The sequence below is a fragment of the Lycorma delicatula genome, chromosome 10 (genome assembly GCF_047948215.1).
Source record: "Lycorma delicatula isolate Av1 chromosome 10, ASM4794821v1, whole genome shotgun sequence".
NCBI lineage: Eukaryota > Metazoa > Arthropoda > Insecta > Hemiptera > Fulgoridae > Lycorma > Lycorma delicatula.
The window spans coordinates 102,835,104-102,861,658 of record NC_134464.1 but is presented as its reverse complement, the minus strand read 5'-3'; the positions used below and the strand labels follow the sequence as shown (position 1 = coordinate 102,861,658).

Genomic DNA, 26,555 nt, shown 5'->3' with positions numbered 1-26,555 from the left:
TTATTTTTAAGGAGGTACCGAATCTCAATCTTCATTGAAAAAATAAAAAGAAGAAAGTCAAAGTTATTTTAAAATGTCAAAGAAAGAGAGTGGAATTTTAAACATTCCTAATGATAAAATTTTTAATGAAACGTGTGCTACATTAAATTTAAAAAGGACTGAAAAGTTCTTATTATTTTTAAAAAATTCAGAGCCGTCAGATGTATCACATAATTTTAAAATAAAAATATCATGTCTTAATGAACAGTTAAATAATTTGTTAACAACATGGGAATTAGAAAATAATGATAGTAATGTCATTAATAAAAGGAATAAAATTGATGATTATTTGTGGGATGATAATTTTTTACTCAAACATATATTTGAAAATTGTATATTCTATAGTGAAACCGTTTCAAAACCTGAATTTTTGCCGCAGTTGTATTGTAGTATTTGTGATGTTAATTTTATTTGTAAGAAGGAAAATTTATTGATACATTTAAAAGAAAAACAGCATTTGAATAATTTTGATAAAATAAGAAGTGTACATTTAATAAACAATGATTCTAAAATTTTGGATGATGCCAAGATATTTAAGTTTTTAAACGAAAAATATATAATTAATGAACAATCAAGTAAAAGGTTTTATTGTAAAATATGTTGTATTCATCTTAATAACAGTAAATGTAATTTAATTGAACATCTTCTATCTGATGATCATTTGAAGTATATTAAAGGTGTTATTGATTTTAATCTTAATTTTGATAATATCGAATTAACTGATAAAATAAAAAAGTCAATTAAAGGATTAGTGGTTAGTGATGATGCTATCACACTTGAAAAATTTGATTTTGATGATGTAAATACGAATAACAATATTGATATCTGTACAAAACATGACGAGTTTATGTCTGAACTATATAAATTATTCTCTTTTAATAAATACAATCCAATATTTTGTCAGCCGTGCAATTATTATCTTTGTATTTTGGACTTAGAGGGAAAACCAGATATGATTAGACATGCATCCGATCCTGAGCATAAAACTGCTGTGGATAAAATCAGTATAATAGATTTAATTAATTATGATTGGAAATTTTGTAATGTTTGCCGTTGTTACATTTATTGTAATAATATATTCCATAAATTACATTTAAATCATAATTTACATAAATTAATTCAATCTGATCAGAACAAAAATAAAAATGATAAAAAAAATACTGTTTGTGAAATGAAATCTGATCATAGCAATGTAAAACAGAAGATTTGTAGTTATGCCATTAAAAATACTGATGAAAAAATTAGTGCATCAAAAGTTAAAGGAGAAATGAATGATAATCAAAATAATTTACAAGCAAATGTAAAAATGGTAATAAATGATTTATTGAAAAATTCAGAAGTATTGATTTATAAAAATAAAAGTGTTTTTGGATTTTATTGTTATCTTTGTAATTATTGGTGTAATTATGATGATGTTTGGTGTGATCATATTAATAATAATGAGTTTCATAAATCTAATAATTGTAACAAAGATAATTTTGTTAGAATGTGTGATTGTAAAATTATTTTTTTCTCTGATGAAGAAAAATTGATTGAACATCAATCTAGTATTGAACATTTCAATTTAAAAAGTTTCATTTCAAATAAATTGTCAGCATCTGATACTACCCAAGAAAAACATGTTGATAATGATTATATTGAAGAAAAAAATGACAATTCAGATAATTCAGAGGGTATTTCTGAAGATTTTGATATCGATAGTATTTCTGAAACGTCTAGTATTACTAGTACAGTAAGCAATACAAGTTTTCGTGGTTCAACATCTTCTCTTCCTTGTTTTTATTCGTATAATAAAAACAAAAATCGTAATAAAGTTGCTATAAACAAAACAAATAAAATGAGTAAAACATCATCATTTGGTATTAAAGGTAAGTTTAACTTTATATTACCGTTATAATAATTTGTAATTTTAGAAAAGCACAGTTTTATGTAACTTGAATTACACTTTTTTACCATTTAAGAAAATATCACATTTTGTCATATAGATCATAAATTGAGAATCAATTTTTTTTCCAAAATGAAGTATAGATAGTTAAATTTCAAAGTACAAAAGAAATATTTTGTTGAGTACAAGTATTTTTTTTAGTTTTTATGTAGTGTATGGGTGCCATCCTCAATTTTTATCTGTTATGCTTTTATGATCAAATAGAACTTTATTTATCTAATGTAGTCACATCTTCCGTATATGGCCAATTTTTGGTGATATAAACTAAGATTGTGTGAAATAACTTTGCATTTTTGATAACATGGACCGCAAGAATTCAGGCAAATAACTCTCAATCATGTCTTGCAGTGCCATGGTACATTTTGTTATAGCATTTCAAGAATTCCCACAAATTTTTAATATTCTCAGTATACTCTGCTTTCAGGGTCAACAAATTTTACATATGGTTTACCTTAAAATGCCAAAAACCTTGTTCCTTCTAAAAGTTTGATCTGGTAATTTAACAAAAAAATACTGTCCACTTTGATGACAATTACCGAAATGCTTATTGTTGGTAATAAATGTGAACGCTGTAATTTTTTCATTTTGAAAATAAAAACATCATTCTCAACTGAATGCCTATATTGTCACCTTTGTTAACTCTGTCTTTGACTCCCACGACATAGATCAAACACATATAGTTATTCCATTCTGTTGCACTAGTGATTATTACATATCAAGTTTGTGTTACCATCACCCTCGTGAAAAAAATTTATTAGCGTGTACATAAGTGAATCAAGCTATCATAACAGCACTTGAATTTATTAATCAATATCTGACATGCATTCTCACTTTTAATAGACATGAATGTTTATTATATTGCGTGCAGTGAAAAACATTCACAAGAAGAGAATCTGTTTGTTCTGTAAAACTAGAAGCTTCAGCCTAGTTTTGCAAAACAGATTTTATTGTGTAACTAGTTAATTTTGGTGCACAGCAGTATAAATGAATTTCATTAGCCGGCAAAACAGTGGATTTATTACATTGTACTGAAGATGATAAGATAAAGCATTGAATAAAAGCAATTAAATAAGCCAGTACTCTTGTTTTGGTAACATTATCTTTCTACAAAGTAGCAAAATAGCCTATAAATTTCATCTTGAAGTACATATATAGTGTGTAAACATATGTCTATCATAGAAATTTTAATAAATTGAGGTGTAACTCGAATACTACATAAAAGTTATTTTATAAAGAACTTTATTGCTCTTTTGTAAACAATATATTTGTATTATTTTTCAAGATAGTTTAGAAACATCAGCAAAAGCTTAGGTATCTTGATCAGTCTTAATAGATATTTTTAAATGATGGTATTGCACATGTACATGAAAGAATGCCTTATACAGCATACCATACCAGAAAGTTTTGCCCATCCTTATTATTAATTAAAATTTATTACATTCATATTGCAGAAATATTTAAACATAAGTCAATAACAACAATGATAATAAAAAGAAAACTATATTATTAAAGGAAAAACAATCTATGAAACAGATTTTCAGTTACCCATTGATTTCCATTTGTTTCATAACTTTTTGTAGGATGGTGCTTGATAAGATCCAATATTTCTTTTCATATCAGATTTTCACTGATGATGAAATGAATGAATGCTTATGTCATGTGTTCTTTGAACGCATGACATCCAAGATCGATGAGAAAGAAAAACTTAACAGTGAACTCCACAGAAAAACAGCATTATATTTTCATGAAACAAGAAGTGTTATGGTCAAAAAAGATAGTTTTGTGTGCATTTTCAAATTAAGACGACTGTGTCTTAAGTTGTTTTATATAACATATTTACAGCAGCCCTTTCTCTTTTGTCAATTAAAAAAAAAATTTAATCATTAAACATATCTATAAAAAAATTTTAAAAAGTAAAATCTAAACATATTGTTAAATATTAATATTGATGTTGTTAAATTTTAAGTAGGGCTCTTCCGTGCTTTCATTTTAATAAAGCAACATTCTTAATATTTGTTCATGATACATTTTATGAGAATAAACCAAATGAAAACCATTTTTTCCAAATATATGAATGTTATTGTAAAATGATATTTTGTTAAAATAAAATATTTCATAAAATACTGCATTTTATTAAGATTGAATATTTTTACAAAATTTTCATTTCCAAAACTACGACTTAAAAATATTTTAATTTGAAAAAACAAATGGAAATCACAGGGACCATATTAGGGCTGTGTAACTGATACTCTTTTAAATTTTTGAAGAGTGCAAGTGAAGTAATCTTAAAATAAAATAAAATAGCGCTTGACAGTATTCCATATATTTTGAATTCTATTTCATTATAGAACTGGTTAACTGTTTCTGTTTCATAGTGATCCTGTGAGTTTATTGTTATTCTCTTTGGTATGAAATAATGAATAAGAATCATTTCTTCCTGGGTTCCCATTGGTTTGTTTGGCATTTCTCCTGCCACCACCCCATTCGGTCGCCCTAAAGCATAAGACCGAATGTCTGTGTCACAAACGGCTTCTGAGCCTCGAAACAGTTTAGCGACCAGTGTCCTAAACAGCTCCTAGAGCTTACCTAACAGTGTGAACGGACTAAGCTGTGTCTTCCTGGGTTATAAGATCACTAGCAACAGCTTTACATTAAATCACAGTGAAGTATAGCAGTAGTGATATCTCTAAGAAAGGTTACAAGGACAGCACTTAATAAATAAATAAAAATTTATGTACGTTTGTTCAGTTTGTCATAATAGCTTTGCATTAAGTTGGTTTTTAATGTTTGTTTTCTCTGGTTTTTAAAAAAAAAAAAAATTTTAACTGGTTGTTTCAGGTCTTCCTTCTGTTACAACTTTCAATGATATTTTATGTGCTTTTAGACATCTTGGAAATGTTAAACATATAAATTTTCTTGAGAGTAATTCAGCTAATGTATATATAGATTTCAGGTATGTTATAATGTATTTTCTATGTAATTATTCTTTGTGATGTTTCACACCATGTATATTCTTTGTGATGTTTCACACCATGTATATGTTACATGATGTACATTTGCTCCTCTACTAACTGACTCCTATTCTACCAAAACATATGATGACTAATTTTTATATGATGGACGTCTGTTAGTATTACAATTAAGCTACAGTATATAATAATTTAATCTTATTAATTTTTTTTTCTTTACATAAAAAATATTAATGTTATTTTTAAAATATATATATAGTACGGCAGTAGCATGATATTTTAATTTGAAGTTTTAATTCTTGAAAAAAGATGCTACCACAAGATAACATTGTTGGGGAGCAAATATTTGATCCAGGTACGAAGAAATTTTATTGCAAGATTTATATAAATCTTGCAATAAGATTGCATTCTAATAAGAGTACAAGTATAAGAAATTATAAGATTATATTAAGGTATATAAGAAATTATAAGATCCAGGTATGAAGAAGTAGGATTTGCTAAATGATATAAGGTAAACCGACATGGAACATGCTGTTCTAAAAATTATATAAATAAATATATATGTTGTGTTAGACTCTTATAAAGTTATATTGTGAATGAAGATGAATTTATTTAAGCTGACAATAGCAAATCAGATTAGTAAAAAGAAGAGTATGTTAGAAGCTGAAATGGAAACTGAAGAACATGCTGTTCTTCAGTTTCAAAAAACGACGAAGTTTTGTCGTGTGGTCCATTACTTGGAACAGCAGCCTCTCTGTTATGCTCTAAAACTTGAAAAAAACAATATTATGCTGTAAAGCAAGTGTTTAAGATCTAAATACATGTACAAAAATAATTTAAATGATAAGTCTAATGTTTTTTGTAATCATGGTTATGTTGGGAACAGATAATAACTATAAGTAAACTATATTCTTTTTTAGTAATTAATTGACTTTTTTATTTGACTTTTTTTTAATATATATTAAATGTAATAAAAAAATTCCATCTTCAACTTAATGCAAAAAATGAATTCAAAACACATCCCATCTGTTATTTTTGTGATTTATTTAATATTTATTATTAAACAATGTTCACACATCCTACTATGCTTTTTCAAAACAAAAATTTGTCTGAATTTATTTTCAAAATTAGTTATTATTTTTTTACAAAAAAAAATTATTTTGGACCAAATATGACTTGATTATCTGCACTGTTTTGTGGATTAAACTTTCCTTCAATAATTTGCATATTACATAAAGTTTCTTTTTCATTTCAATATAAGGCTTTTTTATTAATTCTACATGGAAATCTATGGACAATTCCATCTCAACTCTATGCAAAAAATGAAATCAAAACATATTTTGTCAAGCTTAAACTTTGATTCGATCATTTTCCTTCTACGTGAATTTTCTTTTATATTTCAGTATATTTTTTCTTCATACAGCTTTATGCCTAAACATATTTATGTTGAGCTAATGTTTTTTGCAAACCGTTTATATACTAGATCTTAACAAAAGAGATGTGATGAATAAAATGTATAACAGCTTATTTTTAAATACTATTCTTAATAGTGTTACTGAACACATTCTTACTATCTTACTAAATACTTTCTATAGAATTCATTGTAGGATAAAAACAATTTGCCACATATTAAAATGGGATCTCTATAGAAAAAATGGAATCGACCAAGTAACCCACATCATTACTCGATTTATTTTCAATTGAAAACACATGGCATTTTGACGATACTTGACTGGTCCACCAATAAAAAAACAAGGATGCTAATTGAAAAACTGTTTTGCGGATAAGATTACATTTTTATTCAGGATTCTTAACACAATTCATATATTTAAAATCTTTCTTATTTATTTAATAAAATGAATTTGAAGGTACAAAAGGTGTTAAAAAACTCTTTTTAAAGATTATAGAGGTAGTGTTGCCTCTCTGTCATATGTCATACTCTCCATACTTGAAAAAGGGAACGCTAGCAATGTCTCTTGATTAATGTCTTGTCATTTTAATTGTTCACTAATTTATTTTCTTGACTGTTTCACTTAACTATCTACTCTTCTGTCTCAACCAAGTCGTAATAGAGGTTCTATTATACAGGGAGCAACCTAAAACCGAACCGATACAGACTAAATACAGTTGCGTCAAGATTTTATGAATAAATTGTAGATTAAATTAAATTCTTTATTTGCATTAGAAAAAGTTTGCATTTTTACCATATTTTTACAAAATATGTTCATGTTAGCCCCTTGTTCAGCAATGCTTTTTTTTGGCTTGATGATATCATTACATAAAAGCTTGAAACTTGTGCGTGGGATATGGAAATGAAATTTGGTAGCTTGTTTGATCATCCTATTGGGTCATTCCATATCAAGTAGACCAGGGGTTCCCAGTCGACCATCTCCAAACTTCATCAAATTTTGCGTGGACATTCGCTGAGATCTTAAATCACATTTTACCAAATTGTAGCTCTCTATCTGTTATTGCTGATTTTCTGTGATCTCTTGAAAAACGGGTACTTACTGGTAGATTGTGGATACATGCAAAAATTGTAACTTTGACTTATTACCTACCAGTAACTTACCATTACTACCATTTACTATTCCCAATAACAGTAATTTGACTTGTTACCAGTAACAGCACCGTACATTGATTTTCTCAGTGATAAGTTAACTCTTAATCTTTAACATCTGGGGAGAATTTTCAGTCATCTAATACCTGTGTTGTGTAAATTTATGTACCTAGTTAAATAAAACCATGTCCTTATCTGACATGAAATGTAGTAACAGGCTTATCTGACTATCGATAATGTTTTTGAGAAGCCAGTTGCAATAATTAAGACATTGCACTTTATCTGTTCTCTTAAATTGTTGCATAGTTGTTTCATGAAATGGGTTCAAATTTAAATAGTAAAGAATCTTATAGTAAATATATTTTACGTCACTTTGTTGTGATAACATTTTATGTATCGATTTTTTTCGAACTGTCAGAAATTTTTTTTTGAATATTGGCTGTGGACTCAGAGTCCTAACAGAAGGCTACTATTTCTTTCGTGTTAGAAATGGAGCCTATTGGTGCATCATTTCTTTAACTAAATCATATATGCACTTCTTTGCTGGGATTCAGAAATTTTTCCATGAATATTTTACGCGATTCTTGAAAGTTAACAGAATGCTCATAAGCTTTCATTATAGTAATCCTTTCCACAATCAAACAAGGTATTTTAGAAAAATACACTGGCAAGAACAAAACTGTATTGCACTTAACCATGAACAGTGTTTATTTACAATTGACAACAAAAGACATGAGTAGTAACATACATAACCAATAAATCCCATTTTACGAAATTGTAGCTCTGTATCTGTTATTGATGATTTTCTGTGATCTCTTGAAAAAGGGGTACTTACTGGTAGATTGTGGATACATTCAAAAATTCTAACTTTGACTTATTACCAGTAACTCTTACCATTACTACTTCTAGTGTCATTACTACTACTTACTAGTAGTAGTAGTAGTAGTAGTAGTAGTAGTAGTAGTAGTAGCAGTGACGGTAACAACATTAGAAGTGACATCTAAATAACTTGAGTTCAAGAAGCCTGGGTTCAGTTTTAAGTTGTTCACCAGATATTTTGTTTTTCTTTTTTATTTATTAATATTCTGTTTGTGTTTGTACACTTAAATTTTCTTCTATTATTGACCTGGTTTTATTGTTTGTCATTTAGTCAGGTGGGGCACGAACTTCATGCATGATCTGCTTGAAGTAGAAAAATTTGTCATTTCTATTCAAATTTCCACTCTGATTTTCATTAAATATTTTTGTATCATTGTAATTTTATTATCTCATAGTTTATTTCATTGTTTACCATTATGACTGTTTAATTGAATAATTAGTATTTAATTACATAAACCAAATAATGAAAATAAATTAGATAGTAAATTAGATCATAAATAGATAGTGTTTTATGTAGTAAAACAATAAATAAATGACTCATATAGGCTTATTACTGTTCAAAATTTTAAACTGTTTTTGTAATATTGATTTATTTATTTTTTGATTTGTTTATTTTTTTATTAATTGTGGTAATAATTCATTAAAAGTAGGCTGCCTCATTTATAGTTTACTTGATCTGCTAAGTAATAGTCAGCCTGTTTTTTTTTAAAGAAGTTATATTTGATTTACTATTAAAAATTAAGATTTCAGTTTTCTTATATTTTAATAAATTTTGTAAATAATGATTATTTATAGTTAAAAATTGATTTAAGAAAATTGTGGTTACTTATTTTTTCTTTGGAATTTTTATGGTTTCATTAGCAATATGACATAGACGTGACCTTTAATTTTATATTGAATTAATTAATATTCTCTGCCATATTGGTGTAATGATTAATAGCTTACTTCTCAATCACTTGGTCTTGATTTTGATTCCTAGCAAGGGTCTGATATTTTTTGACATGATTATTTTTTCCTCTCATATTTTTTTTATTAAATAGGTGTGTATTACATCTACACAATAGTAAAGTAAAAAATGAAGTATGATAAGATTGTATCTATATGTCCTTCAGTTGTACATCATGACACTATAAATTAATGACTATTATTCTCTTCTTAAAATTTATAATTTCCTTCTTTTTTAGCAATGTTTGAAAAATCATTCATCAGATAGAAAAAAATATCTGGTTTGTTAGCATGTTGTAACATACTTCTTAGTATAGTATAGAGTAGGTTGATAAGGCAAATAGAAGCAGTGGTATATTAACTCGACTTACAAACTATTAACTAAGTTCCCAAATTAAGTTCATTAAAATACACAATTGATCAAAAATATTTATTATTGCCTTAATTCAGTACAATATCAATCAATTTTTGTACTTTTTTAACATGGCTCATACAATGAATTGAATGCCTGAGAAAATGCTTCCTTCGGAACCTGCTTCAGTTTGTGAGTAGGTTACTCTTAAAAATGGCAAGTAGGTGGATGAATTAAAGGGATTTCTTTTTTTTTACTAAACTCAAGGAAAAACAAACAAATGTCTGATTCATTGTCATGCACAAGAAACCCAATATCATTGGTATCAAATGCAAACACTAACTTAAGAATTATTCGTTTTTTGACAAAAAATAAGATAACTTTTTGAATGCAAAAACAATTTTATGGGAATTAACACAATAACATATTTTTATGTGGATTATTCCTAGAATAATCCACATCAGAGAATCACTGCTCTAGAGCAGTGATTCTCGACCTTTTTAGCTCCATGACTCAGAAAGTAAAAAAAAAAAAAAATATAATGAATATTACAACCCCTCCAACCACAACCAAATGAAATCTAATTAAAAATTAAGCTGTATTGATGGGTATGAACGTGCAAGTATTGAAGCGTACAAACACGAGCAATTTACAGGTTCCAACTTGATGTGTTCATGCCCCTTATAATTTGATCTGCTTGCATATTATTCACTATGCATGCTTATCATATGTGTGTTCAAACATGCATAAGATAAATTTGAACTTTTCATGCTCTCAGCAGTATAAAAGAGGTATAAGGGATTGTAGAATGTCAGTTTAGTTTTGAATGCAAAGTGTGCATCTGTTGCCTTTATTTAAGTTTTTAAAAGCATAGTTTCATTGAAAATAATAATAATAGTAGTTGAGGTTTCAGTTTTTTAGTGTGTGGTCAAACGGTGTAAAACTGTGTTTTTTTTCCAATTAGATTCTTATGCTAAATGGATAAATTTGTGAAAAATGAGCCATCTACATCCATTGAATCGATTGATAAGAAGACAAAATTGTACAATGACAGTTTTTAAATTATCGGGTGGAAAGCCACAGTGCATTGTTTGCTTTTAAGCCCTGTCTGATGAAAGCATGAAGCCATCAAAATTAATTTGACACTTGGAAACTAAACATCCGGATCATGAAAGCAAACTCTTGGAATTTTTTGAAAGAAAATACTTTGAGAAATCAAAGCTTCTTTTTTATAAATCAAGCCATACTGATAAAAGTACACTTTAAGCATCTTATCTGTAGCATTAATTGTAACTAAGATGTCCAGACTTCATACAATTGCAGAAAACCTCATATTTCCTGCTGCAGTTGATATGATCAGTGTCTTAATAGCTGTGAAAGAAGCATAAAAGTTTTCAAAAATTCTGCTTTCTCCCAATGACACAATATCAAGGTGAATTCAGTGACATGGCTGCTGATATTTGCGATCAGATAATTCAGAAAGTGAGTTCAAGTGAATTTTTTAGTATTCAATTTGATAATCAACAGAAGTGGCAAAAATTTCTCACTTCTTATGTTTTGTGAGATGTGAATATGTTAGGGACAAATCAATCAAAAAAAATATGTTGTTTTGCAAATTAATACCTGGTTATGCAACAGGACAATGTTTTTTATAAAGCTACTTAAAACTATAACATCGATTGGATAAAATGTATTGCAGTATATAGTGAAGTTGCAAAGAGGATAACAGGAAAGACAGTTTATTTCTGTACGGAGGGTATGGAATGAATGCACTGCTTTCTCCACAGACATGCTCTTGCCACAAAAAATATGATGGAAAATCTCAAACAAATTCTTTGTGAAGCTGTAATATGATTAATTTTACTAAAAGTCGACCATTATAGAATATGGTGTTTGATAAACTATGCAATGAAATGGGCGAAAGAAAAAATCTCTTTTTTGCCAATACAAAAGTCAAATGGTTATCGCAGGTGAAAGTGTTAATCTACTTATTGGAATTGCAAAATTAATTAATAATATTTTTCAATGATGAACAAATGCCAAACTCAATGTTTATACAGAATAATGAGTATATGTTACTGTTGGTTTACTTAGCTGATGTATTTTAGCATATAAACGACTTGAATGTGAATTTACAAGGACATGATAAAAACATTTTATTAATGACAGACAAAAGTTAAGCTTTGATTAAGAAGCACGATATTTGGATTATTCACCTTTAAAACAAAAATTTTGATGTTTCCACTCAATTCAGATTATATTGAGAAAAAGTTTGATGAAGAAGACACTATCATTCAGTGCAGTTTGGTTAGCATGAAGATGCATTTGTGTGAGCTAAAAATTCAATTGGTGCAGTATTTCTCAAAAAATAAAAATGATTTTTCAAAGAGATGCTAAGCTACTTGTTGAAATTCATGACCAGCTCATTGAAATGTATGCCAATAAAACCTTACAACTATAATTCACATCTTAAGATTTAAGTATGTTTAGCTTGCTCATCGAAGTGAATATGAAAATTTAGTCACAGAAGCATTAAAAATATTAATTCCTTTCTCCATGAATTACCACTATGAAAAGGGTTTTGTGTCTATGGGTATGCTAAAAACTAAAAATAGGAATCATCTTTTATCACTTGAAAACAATTTGTCTTTGTTTGTAATGTAGATCCATGTTTGGAGGAACTTTTAAATGAAAAACAAATGCAACCATCATGTTTATAATAAATGATTGTCGTAAAATGATTTCATTGTTGTCTACCTGTAAAGAGGTAGGCTAATTTCACGATCCCCCTTGCATATCACCACAACCCCGAGGTTGAGAAATGCTGTTAATTACCTTTTTTTTGTATGTGAGGTCTATGAATCTTTTAACTGTGTGTTCATTTAATAAAGATTTAAGATCTTTTAGTGTTTGAATATGCTTGATGGATAACATATGTTTTATATGTATTGATTATTAATAAAAATTAATTCTACGTCCTAAATTATATATACTCCCATTGCAGGGAGGAAAAAATTAGATTCTAAGTCTCTTCCAAAGGAATTAATAACAAATAAAACACTTGTTAAAGTGATGTACAAATATAAATTATTTATTGCATACAATATGTGCATTATGATGTAAAATAAATAGCACAGTTGATTAAAAAATTATAATAACATTAATTATTAAATTATAATTACATTTTTGTTTAGATAAATTATCTAAACAAAGTTAAAACTTTTTAATTACATCCTCTATTTATTTTGATTTAACCAAGAATAACAAAAGAAGCCAGTACTTATATTTACAATATTCTTCACTACTTTTCAAAAAGCTTTTATTCGTGCTGTTATCTTTTCTAACTGATAACAATTAATTTTATTGTTACAAAGACTAAACATTTTAAATTATCATAATAATATTAATGTAAAATGAATTTATCAAAATAACTACACTTGATAAATTTATCTACATATACACAAAACATTTTATACAAGAATATTCTTTGTTTATAAAACTTGTATGATTTAAAGATAAATAATGAGTGTAAATAAGAAAAAAAAAACTGTTGTAAACATTCTGTGTAATTGAAAGTTCATGTCTAGATATAAAGGGTGATCATAAATTATTCAGTGTATTCTACATGTTAATAAAAAAGTAGTAAAACAATATACTTATTAACTTCAAATAAGTTTCAGATGTGCACCTTTTCTGGTGTGTATAATATCTAGATGATATTCAGTTTCATGCCACACATTGTGAAGAGCATCAGGAGTTATTCCATTAATTATACCTTCAGTTCTTTTTTTTTAGTTCATTGATGTTGTCAACCTTTGTTGCGAACACCCTGACTTTGACACCCCCCCCCCCCCACCAAAGAAAGAAATTGTGTAGTGTAATATCAAGGGATCGAGATTGCCAGGAAATTGGTCTATCACAGCCAGTCCAATATTGAGGAATTTGTTCATGTAGGTAATACCTAGCATGTAACCCCATTGTGGTGATGCGCCATCTCGTTGGAAATAAACGTTCGGTTGCTGATGTGTTCAATTTTTGGTATTATATTCCTTTAATATGTCTTGATAACTAGTGCTAATAATCATTGGCTTGGCAAAGAAGAATGGTCTGATCACTTCATAACCAGTCAATGCACACCAAACAATTATCTTTGGGCTGTCATATTGTGTTTGTCAAACGACATGAGGTTCTTGCTACCCCAAATCCAGCAATTATGACAGTTAACATGACCAGAAGTATGAAATGTAGCTTCATTGGAGAAAATTACATTTTCTAAAAACACATCTTTGTTTACTTTATCAAGAATTTCCACGGCAAAATTGTAACGCTGTGGTTTATAATCTTCAGTTGCATTCACTAATAGAATTTTGTATGCATGAAGCTTTAGGTGTTTGTGTAGAACCTTCACAATTGTTGATTACAGTATTCCCAGTTTTAAATAATTATGACAAGTCAGTTTACCTGGGCTTCTCTGAAAAATTTCCTCACTTGATCCACAACTTCCTCAGAGGTAGGAGGTTTGCCAGCACCTTTTTTTGTATACTATACTTCTTGTATTTTTAAACTGCTGGTACCAAAGTTTAATAGAGTTTTTATTAGGAGGATCACAGCTGTTCTCTGAATGAAAACGTTTATGAACAGTAATAAAAGATCCACTTTCATGATACGATAGGAAGTACATTACTTTCTCTTGCACAGGGTAGCGATTGCTCAACTGACAATTTCCCCTTTCATTATATCACCCTGGTGTGTTCATTCAGCATCAGCAACTAATACCTACGGTAATGTTTGAAAAAATCAGTGCATACTAAATTGCTTTGTTCATTCTTTATTAACCCCTAAAATAATCTATGTTCATATCCTCTTTAACTATATATATGCGCCATATTAGTATCTTAATCACTTAACTGATTGACATGAAATTTTATATAGTTTTACAATATTATCTCCCCACAATTTAATCAAATTTTACTATGATATTTTAGTTAGGATATGACTGTCTATCCAAAAAAATACAGTAAGACTTTCTGACATAGCATTCTGCATCGTGGCAAATGAAGTAAAGTTTAACCTCTGCTAAAGTAACAAACTGGAATTCTATGGTGGAGTGAGAAAAAAACCTCTGGCGTTGCAAAATTAGCACCATGACAGCTTTTTAGAACATAGTTTGATTCCCTTTTCATTGTCTATTCCCAAAGCTTTTGGAGGGGTATGATTCTGGTATCGTTAAATATTTGAGAGTTCATGGTAATTTATTTTAGTTATTATGTTTTATTAGCATGTCTACACTTTTGAAAATTGTAATGTGATTTTTAGAGATAGTATAGTGTAGTGATCCCCTTCTCTACCAAGAAACTATACTTAAGTTCATGTGAAGATATTGGTGCAACTTTTAAAATTATGTTTGCTGATAACTGTATAGCGTCAAAATTCCAGCTTGGAGCTACTAAATGCTCTTATGTCATCAATCATGGCCTTGCACCATACTTTGATACCACTCAGTAAAATCAGCTGCATTCTTGTGTTAATTATGTGGTATGCATTATGAAGAATTAAACTTATTTGTGCAATTTGTTTTTATACAAAAACAAATAAAAGTACGAACAAGGTATTATAACAGTATATTTTTGGGAAAGTCCACTGTTCAACATTTTCTCAATGGTTTCATAGAAGGTATCTCCCCTCTACCTGAAAACCAAAATATTACAAATATCTATGGATGGACCAAATGTGAATTTAAGCGTTTTAAAAATGTTCAGTGATCAGCTGATAGAGGAATGCCCTGAAGGAAAGTGTTTTGTGAATATTGGTTTGTGGTTTACATGTTGTTAACAGAGCCATGAAAACAGGGATTGAATTTGTCAAATGGAATATTCATACCGCTTTAAGAGATCTTTAATTCTTGTTTAATATAGCCCAGCGTGGCATGCTGAATTTACCTCAATCACAGGAAATAATAAATTTCCTTTAAAAACAGCACGACTAAATGGTTAGATAATATGAAATGCTTAGAATGAGCCTTGCTAATTTTGGATGACGTAAAGAAATTTATTGACATATCAAAGAAACTTCACTGTAAGCCAAACACCATTGTTGTTGAGCATTGTAAAGACAAATTCCTAAAATGCTGGCCTCTGAGACGTGACTGGTAGCGTCTCTACCTTTCATCCGGAGGTCCCAGGTTCAAATCCCAGTCAGGCATGATATTTTTACATGCGCTACAAATCATTCATCTCATCCTTTGAAGCAATATGTAATCGGTCCCGGAGGTTAAACAGGAAAAAAATTCCTAAAATATAAATTGGCAATTTACAAATTGATTTTGTCTGTGAATTCCTTTAAAGGGAATTTCAGAGCTCAGATCCTCATGCTCTTCATGCAAACATTAAAATTTGGTGGGAACCCTGAAACCCTGAACAAAGAAAATAATGTTGAAAAAAATTACACATCAGTAATTTAGTTACTTAATGGAATTAAATGCTCATAAGATATTTAAAATAGTGATTCTAATATTTTAAATAAATTGTTTATAGAATTTATAAGTTGTGAAGCAAGGTTCAAAATACTAATACAACATGAATTAGCCTTTAACAGATATAAACAACTAGCATTTGACCATTTATATCTCAGTTAACAGGTATTTTTTCAATGTAAATAATGTTTTCACTTGTGTTTTTTGTCTTAAAAAATTATCTAACAATGAAATTGTTATTGAAATCAATGTAATGAAGTACAACAAAGATTACAAAAAATAAAGTTTATCACTTTAATTAGTTAACATAGGTTAAAGCTTGGATAGTTAAACGTTATGTATCCATTATTGTTTTATTATTTATGCTTTTATTAGAAGGGATTAGGGTTTATATAAAAATCATAGCAGTTTTACATTGTTTTTTTTTTGTCTACTGGTAAAAAAACAATTTTTTAAGGCTGAAATCGCTTTTAATTTGAAGTAGCAGTGATGCAAGCCAAAATTGCTTCAATTTTACATAAATCTTTGAATTTTTTAGTTATTTTTTAATAACAATATTTTGATATTTTAGGTATTTTGGATACTGCTGGAGCCATCTTTACTCCATGGTTCAGGCTCTGGATAATTTGTATTAGAAACTAAAAATTTACATGCCACATCAATGTTAAAGGTGTATTCAGTATCATAGCCTAATGAGAAGTGGCTACAGTATGTAAATAAAAGATTCTTCTCCTTAACTATGTTATAATCTAGTAAAATGAGCATTGATTGAAACCAGTCTATGCCATTCCTGCAATTCGCTGTCCCTTAAACCTCTTTTCATCCAGTATTTAAGTATCGGTCTACCAATATGCTGTATCCCCTCAGGTACAATAGTTAGTAATTTCTTGGCTATCTGTAATTATAAATCAATAAGTGCCAAATAAATCCTAATACTTTTATTAAGGATTAAATGTAATTGTACCCAATTCTCAATTAGATCTTCCCCTACACAGATAATTTTCTTTAACTGGGCCAGTATTCATATCAATATTTTCCAATCAAAGGTTGAGATTATAGTTTGTTTTTTAGAGTCGCTGTTTCTGTACCATACGTTGTAACATACATGAAAAATATTTGCTATATCATCATTTTTTTATACTTTAGAACTATTAATGATCATAGAATATTTCTGGTGACCAAATAGAGTTTATATTAAATAGTTTTTTGTTCCAGTACTTGTATTGATTATTAACTTTTTTGAAATTTATTATCTGCTGCTAAAAAATCATAAGAATAGGTTTTTGTGATCTCGGCTGTATATCTAATCTCTCTTTCATTTGTGTTGAAATATATTCCTTTAGATTATTAGTAATTTTAATGAAAACATATTTTAGAACATAACTATTTAAAATTTTCTTCAGGCAAGCTCTCTTTCATAATTGGGTGTTTATTTTAGATATCTTTCCAGCAAAACGATGAAGACATCTGACTGAAGTTTGGGACACCAATATTTCGGCATTTTGTGAAGGCAGTATAGTAACAAAAAATAAAAAACCAATGCATAACAAATTTAACAAGTAGTAAAAACATGAGGTGTGAAAAATGTCCTGTGACTGGGGAATTCAGTTAAACAGTGTGAAATTGTATTTATGAAACTGGATTAATTGATTTCATTTCATAAAATTATATGCATATACTTTTCCAAGCTGAAGTATTTTGTCTGAAACTATTTATTGAGTTCAACTAATTTTTTTTTTTTTTGTAGGTAAACTGTAAGTCGTATTATTCGTATAAATGTGATGTTTTAGGTAATTCCATTGGAGAAATGCTTCAAGCAGTACTAGAGGCAATTTTTACTGAGATTTTGATAAAATTCTGTAAATTTTGATAAAAGTATGAGGGATTTGTCAAAAGTATATATTTGTAATAAATGTTCAAATTTAAAATAAAAAAAAATTATTGCTGTTTGATAATCGAAATCTATCGCAATTTTTTTCTATATTGGCATTATTGTTTTATAAACATATTTTATCTTAAGGAAGAATCATTATTATATATCACATGCAAAAATATCAATTTCTTGGGATTTTCGCCAGTTTGCATTGGTATTTTATTTTTCCCATTGTGCAGTTACATGTATCATAACCATGTTGAGAAAGATGTTCTTCAATTCATGACAGACAGGCTAAAATTTCATTTTAGTGTATAACTGTAAGAAGGTGATGATAGGCTTTTTGTCAATTTTCTAGAAGATAAGCCCCAGAGATAAAAATTGTAAAATAATAATATGGAGAATAGGTTATCTCTCTACTCATAATATTTTCCTCAGTAAACACACTGAGTTCTTGAATGGTGTTTGATTGAATTGATATACAAGTTTCTCCAATTTTAGAGGGAAAAGTGTAGGTTAGTTCATCTGTAATATGTTTTTGTTTAATCCAGTTTTAAATCACAGTTCATGGAATGAAAAAATAACAGAAAGATTAATATTCTCACAACGATACTCAAGAACAAGTCTTAAAATGATTCATTGTGTTGTAAGCCCTGTTAGGGTTCACGACATTAATGTAAAATATGACATGCATCATGTAACATAGCGTTACAGTATATGTAATATATGTTGATAACATCATCAGGATTAACCGGTATATTAACTTATTCGGTTGTATTTTTTTTCAGTTTAAGATGAAATTTCAATGATAGCTTGCTATTATACACTAGGAGTTATCTGTTATTAGAAAAATATAAAAAAACTGTTGAGTGTAAAATGGAAATTTTTCACCAAGTTTTGAATTAAATTTTTCCTTGACCACTTTCATAAGAGTACTTTTCTTCAAACCTGGTGTTGAATTTATTAAAATAATAGTACATACTGATGGGTTAACTAAATAGAATGTGCTATTTTATTGTGTTCCAAATGTCATAATTATAGCATTCATGTAGTAAGAATGCACATATAGAACTCAAACATATGAATGAAACGTAAACTCAATCATAAAGTTTCTAATCTAGATAAAAATAAATTCATTGACTTTGGTATTTTGGTCTGCAAGAACAGTGCACCATCTGCTGTTCGACTGCTTTTGCCCAATCTACAAAATAAATTTGAAATACATTATTATAATTTAAAATGCAGCTATATGATATTAAAAACATGAATAATCTTGTTACTGGCCATTTAAAATCCTATAAGAGTAAGTTATATATGTTCAATACATGATGTGAAAAATATTTAATGTATTAGTGTATTTTTTTCTTTTTTAGTGATAAAAATCAAAGTACAAATATCATTGGAACCTATGTTATGATTAATAATGTTAAAGTTTATATTGAAAAAAGAATTAGTTGTAAGTACTTTTTTTTATTATATTATTATTTACTTACATTGTCCCAAAATAACAGTCAATAGTGCTCATATTTCTGAACATGACGAGGTGAACTGGCAACAGTGTAGACGTGTAGTTCAACTTATATAATGATAACTATGCACCAGACGTGTTTAATTCACTAATCCATGCTCTGCAGCAATGCGAAGAACATGTGTTGATTCTTACACGCCAGGTTTTTCATGTTGTGAGAACGAATATAAAAACGAAACAATGTTTTGCAATTTAGTTTTGTGTTTGACACAGTTTATCAACCCTGGTGACTGTGTAGGAGATGAGAAGATCTATAAAGAAGCTTGTATAAGTGAAAGAACAATATTTCATTGGCATAAAGTGTTTGTTGAAGGTTGTGAGTCAGTTCACATCATCACACATTAAGGCCAGCTGTGAATGATTACTGAGGTATATGGAAGTGTGAACCATTGAATTGTTAATCTGCATTCCAAAAACATGTATTAATCTCTTTCTGACCAACCACTTGAACATGAGACGAGCTTGCTTAGTTGTATGGATCTTTCACATCCTGATCACAGATCAGATGAATAATCAAGTGGAAATTTGCAAACAGTGGTAGGAGATTCTTGATGACAATTCAGATTTCATCCATAAGATGAAAGGTCTCACATACGATGAAATGTAATAGAGTGACAGCAATAGCAAATATTTGTTACAATTTACTAATAAGTTAAATCTGTTTGTTTAAATTTGTACTTCTTCAGACGTATTTAGCACTAAGAATTCTTTACTAAAACTACCTCACAGCATACTCTATCATTAACTTATATTAGTTAAACTACATGCTTACATCAGTGTTAGGTTGCTAGATTGGGTTGTTTGGAAATATGAGTGCCACTGATAGTTGTTTTGGGATAGGCTTTGTATTTTAATTGTGCTTTATTTTATATAAGATTAAAGCTTTTTAAGTCATATACTCATAGAATAGTTGTATTGTTTAATTCATATTTGTTGGACTGCACTTATTCCTGGACATAAAAAGTTCTGATTAACCAAAAATTAAAATAATATAAGATTTATGAGGGCAAATAAAAAATTATCTTTTGCCATAACACGCCTTCCAGGTTGTCAAACTGCTTTCTGCACATGTGTGCTTAGAGTTGGTATGACTGCAGTCACGTGTAAAAAAGTTGCTTTCAATTGTGCTATTTGCCTTCTGGCTATTGCAGTGTAAACATGTCCGCTGTGCTAGCAATTTGCACAGGGAAGAACAAAGAGCAGCGATCTGATTTCTCTGGTTGGAGAGTGTGAACAGGGCTGAAATTCATTGCAGACTTTCATCACAGTACAGGAATAATGCTTTATCTCAAAAACTTGTTTTTTTGTGAATCAGGAACTTAAAAAGTGGCTGATGAGTGTGACGCATGAGGAAGCTGGACACCCGTCAACCTCCACCATAGATGACAAGATTTTGCAAGCTCAAGAGATGGTTCTGGCGAATAGGCGAGTTACCATCAATGAGGTAGCATCTTCTTTGATCATCAGTCATGGGTTCTGCCCATTAAATCATGCATGACAAGCTTGGCTTCTGTAAAGTCTGTGTGCAATGGATACCAAGACAGCTTACTGCAGAATAAAAACTCAAACCTATTGACATATGCTAATACTCAGTTTCTTCAACAAGAAAGTGACACATTTTTAAGCAGAATAGTCACTGGTGATGAAATGTGGGTTCATCACTATGAGCCAGAATCAAAACACCAGAGTATGGAATAGAAATATCCAGAATCTCCAGCTAAGAAAAAATTCAAAACTGAGTCATCATTGGAAACGGTTATGCTAACTGTTTTTGGGGACATAAAAGGGCTTATACTGGAAGATTTCATGGAAAAGGGGACTACAGTCAACAGCATTGAGTCACAGTGAGAAAAATTGGAAAATAAGCTGAAGCCGGCTATTTGCAACAAACACCGAGGTCTGTTTTCGAAGAAGGTGTTGTTGCATAACATCGGCTGTCCACACATTGCTCGCCACATCGTTCAAACCTTCAAGTTGGATTTTGAGGTACTGGAACATCCTCTGTACAGCCCAGATCTTGCTTCCTCCGACTTTCTTCTGTTTGGGTCGCTCAAGAATGCTTTGTGAATTTTCCACAGACCTCGGTGTGCAAGAAACAGTACAAAAGTCGCTTCATGACCAACCAAAAACCTTGGAAGGGATACACAAGCTTGTGGACTGCTGGACCAAGTGTGTTGATAAAGGAGGTGACTGTGAAGAAAAATTATGTAAATGTTGAACCCCTATGTTTATGTAAATAAATTGTACAACAAAAAGTGTAGATAATTTTTGTATTGTCCTTTTATATAAATTTATCAGCTTCATAATCCCAGTTTGAAGTAAACATTCAAGCTAGCTTACTTTCACTGTTTACTAGCTATAATTAAGAAATTTAATGAATTTCAAATGATTGTGTAAATTTAAATTTGTAATAAAAGGGTAAGTCAATTATTATCTGTAATGTAGTTATAAATTTTATTGCAATACGAATAGGAAACTTACATGTACATCATTTTTCAACATAGTCCCCTTGCATTTCGACGTACTTGGTCCATCATTGCACAAGCTTCCTAATGCCCTCATAAAAGAAAGTTTTCGGTTGAGCTGTGAGCCAGGAATGCACTGCTTCTTTCACTGTTTCGTCTGAGGTAAACTGTTCACTGTTTCGACGGCCCCTTAATGCCTCTTTGAGTGGACCAAACAAGTGGTAGTCAGAAGAGGCAAGAGACTATACGGAGAATGAGTCAGTACTTCAAACTTGAGTTTCTGGAGCATTTCAGCAGTATGAGGACGGGCATTGTCATGCAACAACACAACACCTTTCAACAGCAGTCCTCGGCGTTTACTTAGAATTGCAGGCTTCAGCTTGGCAGTAAGCATCTCACTGTAACGCGTGCTGTTTATTGTCGTGCCCCTTTCCTCATAATGTTACAGTACTGGGCCCTGTGAGTCCCATAAGCATCAGTTTTCCTCCAGATGGTTGGGTCTTGAACTTTTTTTGCACGGCGAATTTGGATGTTTCCATTCCACACTCTGCCATTTACTCTCTGGCTAATGATGGATCCATGTTTCATCACCAGTGATAATTCTGTCTAAGAAGATGTCCTGTTTGTTACCATAGTGATCCAAATGTTTTTGGCAGATGCCCAAGTGCGTTTGTTTATGCAACTATGTGAGTTGTTTTGGGACCCATCATGCACAGACTTTATGAAACCCAAGTCTGTTGTGGATGATTTCATAGGTAGAACCGTGAGTAATTTGCAGAAGATGTGCCACTTCATCAGTAGTTACTTGTCTGTCTTAAGAAAACCATGTCATGTGCACGCTCAATGTTTTTCTCATTTGTGGTGGTAAACGGTCGTCAGGCTCCTTCGTCCATTTTTGAATTTTTCAATCCATTCGTAGACACTCCATTGCAGCAACACACTGTTCCCGTACTGTACCGAAAGTCTTTTAAGGATAATTTTTTCATGATATCTGTAATGTTACTTAAATACATATTAGAAAAAAATACATTATTAGATAATATCTGTAGTGTTTACTTAAATATTAATCTATAGCTGAATCAGAAATTTGGCTACACGTTCAGAGTAAATGTAGTATGCTTCTGTACATTGCAGAGGGAAATAGTGAATGGTATATTAAACTTGAAAATACATTTTATAATATAGGATTTACATCCCTGAGCTTACAGTATTAGGCAATATAGCACCAAATATGCAGCAGCAAGATATAGTTGCAGCATGGGCAGTTAAATTCCAAAATGATTGTGATTGGTGAGACAAGATTTTAACAAATCACATTCTTGCCCAGAATCGTCAAGTTATTAAAGAAGCATGTTTGAAATTCAAGTTGATCATAGTTTGGGCAGCAATTAGATGGGAAGGATTGATAGAAATACAAATCTTGAATGAATTGTTAATGCTGATCAGTATTGTGAAATTCTTCATAAACTTGTGGTGCCAGTGATGCAAAGTGATGAACTCAAACATTGCTTATTCCAGTAGGATGGTGCACTTTCTCACTATAACTTTGTTTCAAGGGAAATTTTGATTTGTGAATTACAAAACAGGTAGTTGGGAAAGAGAGAACAAACAGAATGACTCTCTGATCTGACAGCCCAAGACAGCCAGGCCATGAAGTTGTTTGAAGGAAAAGTTGTACACTTAGAAATTATGAAACCAGTAGGCTGAGAAAAGTAATTGAACCTCAATTACGATATATTACCATTACAGTGATCATGTTTCTTAAAGTAACGAGTAACTTTTCAGAGCCTTGTCAATTATGTTTGGATATAAACAGTGACAGTTGAGGCAGTAAAGCGAGTCTGGTTGTTATTGTTCTTCAATTTTAAGAATCTACTCTCCAATGTCATAACTACTCCATTTGTCATAGCCACAATACTGTAATCACTACAATTCAATCAAACATGTAGCCAAATTTCTGACTTGCAGTCCACAACATATCATTACTAAAAATTGAGTATGTAAATTTCCCCATTTATAGAAGTTGTAACATTAAATTTAAAGCTTAAGAAAGTATTAAAAACAAAAAAGAGAAAGAAATATATTATTTGTTTTAGAAGTGGTAATAGTTTTTTAAAATTTATTTTTTCCAATATGTCTTTATTTGCACTCAAGTTATATCAAACTAAGTCTTTCACCAAACTTTACACATCACAACATATAACCCACCACATACTCAAAATTCCCTTAAGACGTCAGCAACAAATTTTAATGGCATCAACGTTCATAGAAGACATCGAGCCAAATCTCAGATTTTTTTAGGATATTTTGGTGCTAGCTGGTAGCGTCTCGGCCTTTCATCAAGAGGTCCCAGGTTCGAATATCCCGATCAAGCATGGCATTTTCACATACGCTAAAAATCGTACATCTCATCCTCTGAAGCAATATGTAACGATGGACCCGGAGATTAAAAAAAAAGAAAAGAAAATAAAAACATAGGTTGACACATTTATACATGTGCGTATGTCATTTTTTGGATAAAAAAAATACTTTCTTTTGTTATGTATTACACTCTGGAAAATAATTTTAATTTAAGTTTAAGGAGTTAATAACAGTACTTCAAACATCAAGATAAAGAAATAAGTGTTTTAATTATGTCTCTGAAATTATTCATTATAAGTAATTCATCAAATACCCTCTTTTTACTTAAATTATACTTACTTTGTTTTGTTAATTTTAAAACAGGGGAATTCATCTCAGTTTTTCTCTTAAACTGAAATCTTGTTTTTCATGGTTGTACTATTCACACTAAACTGCCTAAATTTATCCCATTTTTAGCAAGGAGTTGCTGTATTTCTTAGATTGAACTTTTTACCAAATATCTATTTGACATTTCTTCCGATTAACTCCAAAATTCTAAAAACCTGATGAAGAACTGAGTAAATAATCAAAATCTATAAACAGTGTGGATTACTATAACTGTTTTCATTGTATTGAAGTCCTTATACTGAACTACTTTTTTGATTTTGTTCAACTTAGTTGATTTTTTAATTATTCAACAAATAAAGGATGTCATTAGTACTGACATGATGCAGATAGATATTTTTCTTATATCACTAGTGGACGTCACTTTAATTTATTTTGATTGATCTTTGTTTATGTAATTTATTTTTTTTTTACTTTAATTATTATTAAGTCACTTAGTAATTACTTATTAAATTATTTATTTTTCTGGATTTATTTTATTAATGTTTTTTTTTTTTTTTTAGTGAATCTTCAGCTACCTAAATTTGTATCAAAAAGTTTTTCATCAGTTCCTAATTTTTTTAATCTAATGGAAGATTTACATAAGAAAGCCAAATTCTTAAAACATAAGAAAACGCTTAACAGAGGTGTTATGGAGATTGAAACATCAATTATTTTAAATGATATTAAAAATGCTATATCAAAAATTAAAAGCGTTATAATAATTGGTTCCAGGGCTACTGGTTTATCTTGTGGTGACTCATTATTTGATGTGTTTATTGAAATTGGTCAGTAATCGGTTAAAATCGTTTAATTTATTTTAATAATTTTCTTGAAAATTATTAAATCTAATATGATAGTAAGGTTTTAAGAATGAGTAAATAAATTTTAGGTAAACACAAAATTTTTTTTTATTCAGCTTTATCAGCATACTCTTCTTGATGAGTTCCCTGTCCTTCAGTGATGAATTTTGAACTGATCAAATATATGCATTTGATTTACGCTGATCTTAGATTGTCTCGCTGCACTTATCCTTCTGTTGATGACGTTAAATAAAATACATACTGGGGGGTAGTCTTGTCTGATCAGTTAGCTCATATGATGGGCAGCTGAAATGTTATGCATACTGTAACATAATAGGAGAACAAAATGTCTCGTGTAGGGGCAGGTGTTGCCATTTTATAGTTTCATTCCCTTACTACTAATATTTCAAAACTCATTGACTCATGTCCTCTCGTTTTCTGTCAGTCATAGTTATAGAGTCAAATACACCTGTTATGTTATTGCATCTAAAACATGCAGTGATTTAGGGGAAAAAGTGGACGCTACTGATATTCATCGTCATCTAATAGCTGTTAATGGTAATGAAACTTAAGCTATAATTGAAATGCTATAAGTAGGCAATAAAATTAATGTTTCAGATGCTGGTAAAGCAAATATTGAGAATGTACCTTGCGATGACATTAATCAATTTTGCAGTTGATCGATCCTGTGACTGATGGGAAGCACCAAAAGGAGATGGATGAATTGATTCAAAATGACCATTACATCACACAATAATGCATCGCCACCGGGATAGGCTTATAAAAAAATAAGTAGGATATATTATTGCACAACTGGGCTCCCATAAAATTTAAATGTGGTGCATGCTGCACAATCAGCAGCAAAAATTTGAACTTCTGTAACATTGTTGTGGTGAGGGAAATTACTTTCTTTGAAAATTGTGATGAGAAACAAAAATCGGGTGCATTATTATGATCCATAAGAAAAATGGCAGAGCATGGAATTACCAGCAATATGGTTC

General features: G+C 29.9%; 1 protein-coding gene across 3 annotated transcripts in view; it reads left to right on the top strand.

Annotated features, from left to right (window-relative positions):
* Positions 1-26,555, top strand: part of LOC142331815 (uncharacterized) — a 69,235-nt gene that overhangs the window by 26,348 nt on the left and 16,332 nt on the right. For all 3 annotated transcript variants that reach the window (XR_012758097.1, XM_075377948.1, XM_075377949.1), the window contains exons 3-6: positions 12-1,907; positions 4,823-4,937; positions 19,408-19,490; positions 25,276-25,539. Coding sequence is in view for 2 of the 3 variants with exons in the window: in XM_075377948.1 (XP_075234063.1) it covers positions 74-1,907; positions 4,823-4,937; positions 19,408-19,490; positions 25,276-25,539 (2,296 nt within the window). In the remaining variant the exon portion in view is untranslated. The remainder of the gene's footprint in view (positions 1-11; positions 1,908-4,822; positions 4,938-19,407; positions 19,491-25,275; positions 25,540-26,555) is intronic.